This window comes from Heterocephalus glaber, unplaced genomic scaffold (assembly GCF_053883595.1).
Source record: "Heterocephalus glaber isolate CG9 unplaced genomic scaffold, H.glaber_assembly_v1.0 deba00001538, whole genome shotgun sequence".
NCBI lineage: Eukaryota > Metazoa > Chordata > Mammalia > Rodentia > Bathyergidae > Heterocephalus > Heterocephalus glaber.
In genome coordinates, this window is record NW_028258333.1 from 37,925,525 (window position 1) to 37,937,687 (window position 12,163).

Here is a 12,163-nt window from a genome sequence, read left to right on the forward strand (position 1 = left end):
ATTTTAATAAGGCTTCTCTCTCAGACTTTTCAAAAAAGAATTTCAAATTTGATGATCATTTCCTAATATATGTGACCCAGAAAAGAGAAAGCAAATGTCACTAGCTCTCTTCCTCTGGTTTAGCCAAATAATTTACACAGGGAAAATCAAAGTAGAAGTACTTCAAAACATTTTGAAAAATGCCTAGACTCTGTGTATTGGGTGTTTCCAGTGCAACTCTTGACAATTTTTAGCTTTTCCTCTCACAAGGCAGAGGGTTTTGCTTTGGGATCTTAGGTTTACAGTTAGTTTTCTCAACCCAAGTCATTAACATTCTGTTTAACCTCATCTAGAAACATGCTATGCACAGTAGCACTTCTGGTTAGCATGCTAGTCTTGTTCCCATGCTCTCTGCACAGGTCTGAATCATTCTTTAAATCTCAGGTCTTAGTCCACTCTTCAGTGAATCCTCTCAAAGGTCTTCAGTTCCTATTCATTTCTTGTTCTTAGAAATCCTACGGCATCTATAGGTAAACCACTAGTTTTGGTGTTGAATTGTGTATTATTTGGAACTATGATTTTCATGCATGTGTATCTTGTCTTTTTAGTTGACATTGTTATTGTATTTCACAGAAACATTTTCTTTTCCCATGTTTAAGTCCCTGCACAGGTAACAAATATATATTGAGTGATGAAGGCTTTTTGACTCTCTCAGAGGGCTAGTCCTAAAGCTGATTTGATTCAGAAGAAACTACAGCTCAAAGGAATGTGTATGTGTTGGCATTTCCTTGTCGTGGAAAGTCCCAGCCAGTGATCAATTAAAAGTGAGTATCAACAACTATTTATCTAGTGTTTAAGAGGGGATGACGTCTGGAGATAACTCCATAGACAGAGCCTTTTGTGAAACCAGCTGAGTTCTGCCATGGTTTACTGCCTCTCTGGTCTCAGACTAATCATTTAACTCCTGCAATGGCACAGGTGGAAAATGAATTCTGTTATCAGTCAGTCCGAGTCAATAAGCCAGCAAGCTGATAATGGTTTCACTGGGCTCCTGGATTTGTGCCTTTGAGGATCCTTGGGTGAAAAGCAATGATAAAAACACAAAGGAACCTTTATTAGAATCATCATATTTATTTTCCCATATTGTATCCAGTTGGGGAAATGAGAAAAGGGCAAGGCCTGGGGAAGTGACAAGACATATTAGAGAGTAGCAGCAACAGTGCTGTATAAACTATTGTAAATTCCACATGCCAAACCTGGTTGATATTTTACAGAGTGCTTTTTCTAGTTTAAGCAAGAATGAATTCACACAGGTTTCTTGGAAGTCAGGACATAATTTCTCTGTTTCTATGGAAAAACACTCACTAGTTACATGCAAGTTTGTCACTCAGTGTTCACCAAACTGTATTTGGAAATCAGAAGCCAATTTGCTCAGTAGCTGGGAGAAGGCAGATAGTGATAGAGATGAAACACAAAAAGTGATTGGTTCTTCAGTGCCTGAATGGAGACTGTGCAGCTGACTAAGGAAGCTACCCATCTCTCTTCAAGGCTGTCCTTTTGGTGGTTGGGACAGCCAAATCTATGCTTGATGACACTTTCTCCAAAAGCATGTTATGAGTCATCTCTCTATGGGGATAACTAGTAAAGGAAGCTTACTCCCAAAAGATATACAGTCAGAGTATAATTTAGGGTAGAATCCAAGAACATTAACATTTTGTTGAATGTAAATGGCCAAGGAACTTATCTTAGTAAATTTCAAGGAGAAGTTTCAAACTGTCATGACTGCCAACTATCAAGGGGAAAGATGCCACTAATTCCCAGTAGATGAAATATAGTACTGATTTTTCTCAGAGACAGTTCAATTTTGGAAAGAATGTCAGTTTAGAAACACAAATTAAATTCTGTCTTTGAGATGAAATTCCTAACCTCTAGGAAGCAGACAATTGGCTATTAGCCAAGATTTTTCTCAAATAATTCTTGAACTCTGTGTTCTAGAAAAGATTGTGTGTGAGATGGAGGAAAGGGCATGAGGGGGAGAGAACAGGTGGTGGAGGGAGAGATGTCTCTGAGGAATGTGGCCTCAGGATATCCAGACAAATTGCAACAAAGAAAGAATCTGACAGAGACACTGAAGAAATGAACTCAGTCTCTTCAGGTCTGAGCCAAAACATATTTTAGGCCTTTGTAGATAGAAAAAAAAAAGTCTATGTGTTTTGAATGTTAAGATAATGAAGATCAAAGCTACAAAATTTGAAAAGAATATTACTGTCATGTTTTAGGTTTTGGAAAATAAATGATAGAATGACCTTTGGAAAATAGAGCTGAAAACAGATATTCGGGTACTTCAAAAGAAGAAGGGGGGGAAAGGAAACTTGCAAACTTTCACAAAGAAAAATTCTTTATGATTATCTAGAGAAATTACATGAATTTGTGTTGCCAGAAAAGAAAAAGTAGGTATTAGTAAGAATCTACTATTAATGGGATAGCTATTGTAAATAGAAATATTTAGCCATAATAAGAGATTCATAAAATTATTAAATGAAAAATAAATAACTATAAACATGTAGACTGTTTTTCACTCATTTATTTAAAACAAGTACTGTAATATCCATGTTTTATTTTCACATCATTCCTGAGAAATTGACAAGAATGGGTTTTATTTCCTTTTTATAGTTTGAGATGGTAGTAGAAAAAGTGAAATAGCATCACAATATCATGTTTAGCTGATAGCATTTCCTATCAGGATAGATATTGACCTTTGAACACCTTTACTAAGACTCTCTTACTAGACTATGAATTATTACCAAAACCAATTTTTTGAATTAAATTTACCAATGAATAAATATCAAAATGAGTTTTGAAATGACATCAAATGCAAAAGGGACCAAGAAATGCAGCCTATAGCCTTGAGTATGTCTTCTCTGGGCTAGCTTTGGCATGTCCAAATGAATGTCTATGAATGGCGAGGGGTCTGACAGAGGTAGCATATTCATTTACTATCTGCTGTGACTCCTTCAGGAGCAGGGCCCAGAGAATGCAGGATGGAGATTTTCGAGATCATGGGGAGAGAGTCTACCCAGCAGGCCAGAGCACTGAGATCAAGCCATTGCATGTGTGTGTGTGTGTGTGTGTGTGTGTGTGTGTGTGTGTGTGTGTATGTGTAGGCAGGGATTCTAGAGAGTGCAAGGACTTCTGGAAAGATGCTGAGTTTGGTGGGAAGAAGTTTCCCCAAAAAGTGTCTGTACGAAAAGAAGGGATTAAAGAATTATTTAGAAGAGGTATCTTTGTATGTTACTTCTACCAGTGTTTGGGACCAGGACAATATAGCCGCTCAGCCACTTGAGGACTGGCTATACTGGGTTTTGGAAGACTTACGTGACTTCAGAGAAGACATGTAACAAACTGGAGCTTCCGTATCCCTATCCCTTATGAAAAAATAGAAGTTAGATGCAGTGATGTTCTTCTACTCTACTATGTTACGGTTTCATGAAGTACGCCTTCATTTGCCACCTAGAGAGACCCTCCAGCCACACAAAGTAATTCCATCCAGAAGGGACCATCACTTTTCAGGCCTGTTTCAGGACTTAAGTATTTACCACAACAGTTAGTGATGGCCCTTACTGGCTGCCAACTGTCTGGAGATTCCTAGAGTAGATACTGGCATTTTCCTCAGCTAAACAAGTAGGAAGGCACCTCAGAGGCAAAGGAAGGACACTATGGTGAAAGGTGACTCAATCCAAAAATGAGGCTCCTATTGTAGAAATGAGAACTTTGAGCAGTGTTCCATGTGTTTATTCTACTTGTATCAAAGAGGCTTTCATCTCCCTAGAGCAAATTATTAACACATTCCACCAAAGAAGTGAGGGTGGAGGCCTGGCCTTGGAGAAAAAATAATCACCATTATAATCAAAAGCTGCCCGAAATGTGAACTTAACAAAAACTAACATAAAAGCCCCTACTTTTAATGACAGTGGTTGGCTGAACACCAAGGCCTCTGTGCCCAGGGGAGCATGCCTGTCGGCTGACCCCTATGTGCCCAGGAATTTTCCATTAGAAGCTGGTGGAGTTGGAGGTGGGATCTTTGCTGGTTCAGCAAGCAGAGACACTCGCAGCCAGTCACCTGCAACCTTAGCTGGAGAACAAATTTTGTTGGCTGAACAACCAGTGGCTCTTGGCTCCTGGCAGTAAATCTTTGCTATTCAAGATTATTTGGTTGGGGAAAGGAGGGAGAAAAATAAAGAGAGGAGCAAGGACAACCAATCAACAAGTCCTAGATTCAGCCAAAAGGAGTAACAGACATGAAATAAGCAGAACAGCGTTTCAGTTTCACTAATGGATTACTCCCAAAGGCAAGAGCTGTGGGGAATGACTTCTAGATAGAGATTATATCATTTTCTAAAGCAAGTTCACTTGATTTACAGGAGTCAGTTGATGCTCAGGCAACTCCTTTGAGATATAGCTCAACCATATGTGGCAAAGGGCCTAGTCCAGAAGAGTGTAATGGAATTATTGATTGCAGGATGCAGAATTCAGACTTTATTTTGTTTTCCTGTTAAATAATGTTTCCATGGCTGGATAAGAATCAGACTGCAGAGAAGGAAGAATTTGAATATCAGCAGAAGGAGCTGGAGAAAGTCTGCATTCCCATCATTACCAAGCTGTACCAGAGTGCAGGTGGCATGCCTGGAGGCATGCCTGGGTGCTTCCCTGGTTGGGGAGCTCCTCCTTCTGGTGGTGTTTCCTCAGGGCCTACCATTGAGGAGGTTGATTAAGCCAACCATAAGTATAGATTTAGCATTGTTCCACACAATAAAACATTGAAGGACCTAACTTTGGAGCAAATTCTGTGGCAGTTGTTAAAGTTTAACTGCTACAGTAAAGTACTGGGCATTCTCAATACTTGAACATGGAACATGTGCACAGGGAAAAGATAACATTGCACTTTATAAGCACTGTATTACAAGTGGAAATGCAATGTCTTCAATAAAAGTATTTAACATTGGCACCATAAAAATAAATAAATAAATAAATAAAGTTTCCAAGTAACACCAAAATGTGTGATATCCCAGGACTGATTTTCAGTGAATATGACACCCAAGATTCATGGACAGTAATGAACATATTGTTTGTCATTGGATTCAGTTTTCCCTTTTGGAGCTAGAAGAGAATGAAAAAAAAAAAAGAAAAGAAAAACCCAGAGAAACAATATGAGTGAGACTTGAAATACTTCATCCAGTGAAATAGCCGGTGCAAAAACAGCTTAGGATCTTGCCACTCTGCTTGGTCATCTGATGTTGAGAGTTTGCCTGTGGTGTGAGGAGTGACTGTTGACGGGATGAATGAATGTTTTGTGATGACCAAAAGCACTCCATAATGAGAAGTCTCCAAAATTCCATCATTTCATCAGTTTCCTATACAGATTTTTAAACTGTGGGCAATAGTTGTTAGTATCATTTGCTTAGTACTTGACTACTTCAAATGCCTTTCACAATAATGTCTGTACCATTGATATAATTATTTGCAGTTAAAGGATTCAGAAACTGATGCTTGCAGTGTGTATTACTTGCCCATGCTTCCTTCTGTAAGATCCTCACTTTACACCTGTGGTTCTCTAGACAACATGCTGTTGGCCACCCAGGTGCAGTTGGTAATGTTTGGAGATATTCTTGATTGTTTTAACTAAGGGTGAAAGTGCCATTAGAGTTAAGTGAGTAGAGGCCAGGAATACTGCTAAACATCCTAAAATGTAGAAGCCACTACTGCCAACAAAGAATTATCCACCTTAAAATGTCAGCACACCAAGGTTGTATATATTCTCCACATATTCTCACTTTAAATTTCCTCTTTGACTTCAACTACCATTTCTATGCTGACAACTCTCAATCTATCATATTTGTAATTTCCAAAAAGTCTATTCTCTTATTACTCACTGCCTAATAGTGATCTGTTTGGTTATCATGTGGGAGCCCTGAACACAACGTGTCTCAAATAAATCTGTACTTCTATTCTGATCTTGATTATTGGCAATACCATTTAGTGTTTTTCAAGTTAGAAACATAAATGCTGTGCTTGCCCTCTTCCTTCCTGCTATAGTTTGGATTTGAAATGTCTCTCAAAGGACAGTGTGTTGAAGGCTTAGTCTCCAGCTTGGTACTATTGGTAGATGGTGAAAAGTATAAGGGGTGGGACCTAATGGGAGACTTTAGGTCACTGGTGTGCCCTTGAAAAGGATTGTGGAATCATGGTCTGTTTCTCTTTCATCTCTCTCTTTTGCTTACAAGTTGAATTGAACAGTTCTGATATGTGCTCTGGCCATGATGTGCTGCCCCACTACCGGTCTAAAACCAATGAGACCAAACAACAAGGGACTGAAGCCTCCAAAACTGTGAGCCAAAATATTTGTTATAGTAACAGAAAACTGACTCAAATAGGTCCTGTTCTTTTCCTCATTTGCTCCAGTCCAATTTCTTGACAAGTATGTCAAATATACCTGAGAAGCATCTCCAGAAATTGGTCTCCACTAGTACCATTTTATCATTGCCTGATATCATCTCTCAGGATAAACTCTTAGTGGCTTAACTTGGCACACCATGCCAAGAACTACTCTTAGGTCTCACAAAGTATTATCACCTCATTTTGTAGATGAGGAAATACGGTGCACAGACAGTATATAACTAGCTGATGAAGGACTCAAAGTTTGGACCCAGGCCAGACCCTGTCTGTCAACTATTACACTCTGCTACCTCTTCATTCATCATCTTAGATTTAACTTCTACTTTTTCTATATGAGTAATGTGCTCCAATTACTCAGAAGCTTTCCTGAGTCCTGGAACTTTCTGAGGAATTTCACATTTCTGTGCCATTGAAAATGATATTTCTCCATCTGGAATGCTCCCTCTTCCTTCCTTTCTGGCAAGCTCCTACCTGCCCTCCAAGACCCAATTCAAATAACAGCTTTTCAAGGCAAGACTCATGTCATATTCATTTATTTCTAAATTTCATAATAGGTCCTGAAATATTTAATAATTGAAAGACAATGATTGTTTTCTTTCAACTACTCCCAAAGTAATGTTATTTTACTTTGTTATCCTTCCATTAAAAGGAGGTCCATCAATATCTCACTTCTGCCTCAAGGCAACTGATCAGAAGTGACTGTGTTTCTGTGCGTCCGAATAAAGATGAGCTTCTTTAAAACATACTGATTATATAAGATATATATACAGTTGGTCACATGAATTCAAGGAGGTGACATCAGCAGTTTTCTGAGTAACACTGAACAAAGGTTTATCTATGGCCCCCAATTTAGGCCTCAGTTTTAAAATAAATCCTTTCTATGTGGCTTGAACAAACAAAAATTTGTTATAACAGAGTTATTTGTTTTAAATAATTCATTTCAGAGGTTAGAAGAAATTCAAAAGATGTTTACATGGGAAACTCTATGCCAAATTCACATTACTTTAACAACTTTCATCTCCTTTTCCTCTATCCTCTTTCCTCTATCCCCTTATGATATTCAACTACTATAATAGTTGAAATAAAAACATAATATGATGCAAGGTTTTAAGGTCATTTTCATTTCTAGTTCCATCATGACTACCATAAGGCCTACAAAAAGATAGATATTTCCTTGAAAGTATCATTTTTATCATCAGCAAAAGAGTGAAATAGAAATATAGTGTAGGGGAAAAGTCTTTTGAAAAGACCATGAAGTTGCTTTAACTCAGAAGCAAACTCTGCTTATCTCCTGCTTTATTAATTCTCCTATAGTAATTAAATGGAAGTAAGGACAAAACCTGAAGATAAATTAGTAACATTTGGAACTGAGGGAATGCAGCTGTGAACACCAAACTGGGCCCCAGACATAATTATACTATGAACAATGCCCTGTTTATAGGTTGTGAGCATCAAAATGATTACTGAGTTGTGGCCACCACTCCTTGGAAGATGCAGAAAATGTAGTAAAACTCATTATTTTCTCAGAGTTTTAAATGACATGACTTGTGAATCTGATATTTTTGTTAACATACATTTCCATTTTCTGTTTCTGTCACCAAATCAGGTAAGTATTCAGGAAGAACTCATTTTTATATGGCATTTCCACCATTCTGTCTTTGAAAAATCTTACCTTTGTGTCTGAAAACCCATTAAGTAAAAATGAAATTAAATTCAAGAGCAGTCTTTCTGAGGGGTCCCAAGGTATAGATAAACCCAGCGAATCCATGTGCAACAACTGTAAATTCAATCTGTATCTATCCAGAGAAGTATGAGACTTATTTCTTTTATTTTCTATAGGCCCATTATAGTGCTACAGTGCCAGCTCTATTTGATGGTGCATTTCCTTCAGCTAATTTCTCATAGGGCTTTGTGAGATATCAGTGAATAAATGTGGTATATTGTTATCTTAGCTGGGAGGGCTATAACAAATTTCTGCAGACACTCTGTCCCAGGCCCCTTCAGTCAATGGAAACCAGAGTGATTCTGTTAAAATGTAAGTCACATCATATTACTCATCCACTTAAAACCCTACAGTGTTTTCCACTGTAATGGGTAGAAACTAAGCACCTTCAGAAGTTTTCAAGACTCTGCATATACTGCTTCTTCATTGTTTTTCTTTGTCTACCATGAGGAAATCCCTTGTTCACTGTGCCTGTTCTGGCTGATCCTCACATAGTTAAGCTCCTGTCTCACCACTGCAGCACTTTTTCCTGCCTGGAACACTTCATGTCAAATGCTTTCACAACTCACTCTCTCAGCTCCCCAGGGATTCCCTTAACTGTCACCTTCCCAGCGAGGCTTACCTGACAACCTTACTTAACATGGCAATGACCCCAATACCTCCACCACTGCTTTATTATTTCTGTAGTACTTCCATCATTGGTTGTGTTTATTTTCTACATCCCCCACTTAGACTTTTATCAAGGAGGTGAGGGATTTTTATTTAATTTTTTTCTGTATCCTCAGTGCTTAGAACAGAGCCCAACATTTGTAAGGCTCTTAGAAACTACATTTGTTGACAAGTATAAGGAAATGAAGATCATATCCTTTCTAGCATTAAAGATACAGGAGACACAGAGCATTACATGCTGTTCCTTCACTCATCCTTATTCTCTTCTCGGCTTACATTTGCTGCTTATTTCTTAAACCTGATATTTCTTGGAAGTAGCATCGCTATGTACCACATCCTAGTTGCAGGCTGCAATTTCAGGCCTAGCATTAGAAAGCACCTAGAGTTATGCAACGTTGAATTTAGTTAGTGGCAAATCTACTTCAACCTATTTTCTGTGTCTTAAGCACATTGGGATGAGTAGCATTCTTAGTTTTCATTAGGCAGAGATTCCCTGTATAAGAAGTTCATATTGATATTTAAGATTCAGTATCCTGAAGGTCCATGACAAGTACCACAGTCAATGCATCTGAATTTTATAAGTATTTTTAAATCCATGCTGTTTACTCAGGGAAGCAATGTGATCATGATATAGACTAATCAATCTCAAAGACATACTTCTCAAAAAAGGGAAATTAGTTATAATCTAATCTGCTTTTTGCTTGTATAATCCACTTGTAGGCACCATATAATGAGGAGAGTATACATCATAAATAGCTAGAAAGATATGAGTAAGATCCTGAAGGAAAGGGACATAAGATATATATTTTAAATAGAAAGTGAGAGCTGGTGAGAAGCACTGGCTGTAAATCAAGCAGCTAGGCAGTAGCCTGAAGGCACTGAATACTAATCCCGGTACCTTACCAACATTATAGAACACACAATGTGCAAATCACTTTACAACTGTAAAGTACTAAGAGGCTAGCATCCACATAGTCATTGTATAAGTGAGAGCCATAAAAGGGAAACAGGCTGAGCAGCAAGACTGGCACTGAAATCAACTTCTGAGTTTTGTTCAGAGCCCACTGGTCCAAAGTAGAGGGATTATGCTGCCTAAAATAAGCCTAGGGTCTGAGGATGGTGCTGAGGTGGGACCACAGAAGCCTGGCAAACTACTTCAAAGAAAGCTGTATTTCAGAGGGCTCTGACTATGTCTTCTCCAAACAGAGCTGTTAGCCTGTCCTGGACTTTAGCTCCCTCCTTAAGGCTGAGAGTAAGAATGAGTAAGTGATGGTGCAGTTCTGAGCAAGGAAGAGTGATGATGGCCTTTAGGTAACACAATGGGTTGGATGGGAAGTCTCCCAAAGTCAGAGCTGCTTGTTAATGTTCCTGCTGCAGCTGATACCAAAGTGGTTGTGTTCTTTCTTAATGCTGACTATGATAATGACCCTCTTTTAAAACATTTTGGACTTCATCACTGCTCCTTGCACATTAGCATTCTTGAATCTTCTATTTTTGGTAATCTCCAGCTAACTACAAGCCCTTGCATTTCTGCACAATTGCTTCTTGGCTTAGGTTGGAGTCTAACACAGCAGAGGCAGGATGGAGACTTGCTTCACAAAGGGCTGATTTTCTGTCCTTGCATCTCTATCCAATCCTCCCCTCTGGTACTCCAGTCTCTTGGTCAGGCACACTGCTTTTCCCTGTGGGCTCTGCAGACAAAGAACAGATACATAGTAAAGACACTGTAGGCTTATGAAAGATAAAGGTCAAAAAGTTTATTTAGAGTATCTGTATCAGTCTAGTTTTCCTTGCCTTGACCCTTCCCTTTACAGCTCAATGATTTTCAAGGTCCAAAATTACAAAAGGCATCTCTTGAAAGACAGAACAAACTTATGCAAGGCCAGGATTAATGCTTGCCAATTTCATATTCTCAGGATATTTTTAGTGACATAACAGGACCATGGCTGGATTTGCCAGAACTCTTCTCAGATTATCCTTATCTTCAAAGACCTCACATCAAGATCCACAGTTCTGAAAAAGAAACCCTGAAAATGGGCTTTTTGGAATATGTTAACATGTTCTTCCCTGACCTGTGGTGGTAGATTCCAGCGGACACCCAAAAGTGACTAAAAGTTAAAATTGAAGTTTTCAATGAAGTAAAAGTAATGGAAATAAATCTTACCAAAATAGAAGCTAAAGGTTAATTTGGGAAAGTTCTGTAAGTCCAAAAGCTAAGGTCTTGTCATTCTCAGCCCCATTTAGAAAATGGCTTTTATTTGTATTAGTAAAGATATTAAAAGTAAAAGTACATATAGTATTCAGGGAGGTTTCTTGGAGAAAGTGTTGGATTTCCTCCTTTGGTGATATGTTGCATAGATTTAATGCAATCTCAAAAATAGGTAATAATCTTGGAAAAGAAGATCAAAGATCTTCTCAATTTCAAAACTTACTACAAAGCTATAGCAATAGAGACAGTGTGATACTGGCATAAGGACAGACTTACGATTAGAATCAAGAGTGAAGAAATAAGTTTACATTGTTACTACAATTTGTTATCCACCCACTTGCTCATAACTATTGTGAAGAATGCTCCTAGAAATGTAAGTATGCAAATATCTGTTAGCATATGGTTAATTCTTAAAGAAACTGCCAATTTCTTTTTCCTAAAGTAGTTGTACCAAATTACATTTTAATCAACAGCATATAAAAGCTTCACTTCATCCACGTTGTTATAAACATTGGTATGGCCAGCCTTATTAATGTTAGCTATTCTAATAGGTGTGCAGTAGTATCTCATTGTGACTTTAATTAGCACTTCCTTAGTGACTAATGATGTGGAATATTTTTCCATATGCTTATTGCTATCTTTGTGTTTTCTTTGGGAAAGTTAAGAACCTCTACCTGAAACAATGAGTTGGCTAGAAACTCTCTCAGAATCAGAACTGCTTGTTAGTATTCCCATAGCAGCTCTTTGGGAAAAGCTGAGTGTGGATGTATTCTTTCTTCTCATTGATTATGATAATGATCTCTTGTTTAAATGTTTTGAACTTCATAATGTTTTGAAATCTCTTATGCATATTTGAAATTGAGTTACTTTCTTATTCAGTTTTAAGTTTTTAAAATATATTTTGACTTATGTCTTTACTCAGAAATAGGGCATGTGATATGATTTCAGATATTTTTCTCCTGATCTGCAGCTTGTCTTTATATTCTCTTAACAGTGTACATACAGGGTAGAAGTTTCAATTGTTATAAAGTTCAGAATATCATTTTTTTCTTCTATGGATCATACCTTTGGTGTCATATCTCAGATATCTTTACCTAACCCAAGATCACAAAGGTTTTTCCCAAAAATTT

General features: G+C 37.9%; 1 protein-coding gene across 3 annotated transcripts in view; it reads right to left on the minus strand.

The window, feature by feature from the left end:
* Positions 1–2,553: 2,553 nt before the first annotated feature.
* The window catches only part of LOC147824571 (uncharacterized), a 47,196-nt gene continuing 37,586 nt past the window's right edge, over positions 2,554–12,163 (minus strand). For all 3 annotated transcript variants that reach the window (XM_087189406.1, XM_087189405.1, XM_087189404.1), the window contains one exon: positions 2,554–10,515. In XM_087189406.1, coding sequence (XP_087045532.1) covers positions 10,387–10,515 — 129 coding nt within the window. In that variant the 3' untranslated portion in view covers positions 2,554–10,386. The remainder of the gene's footprint in view (positions 10,516–12,163) is intronic.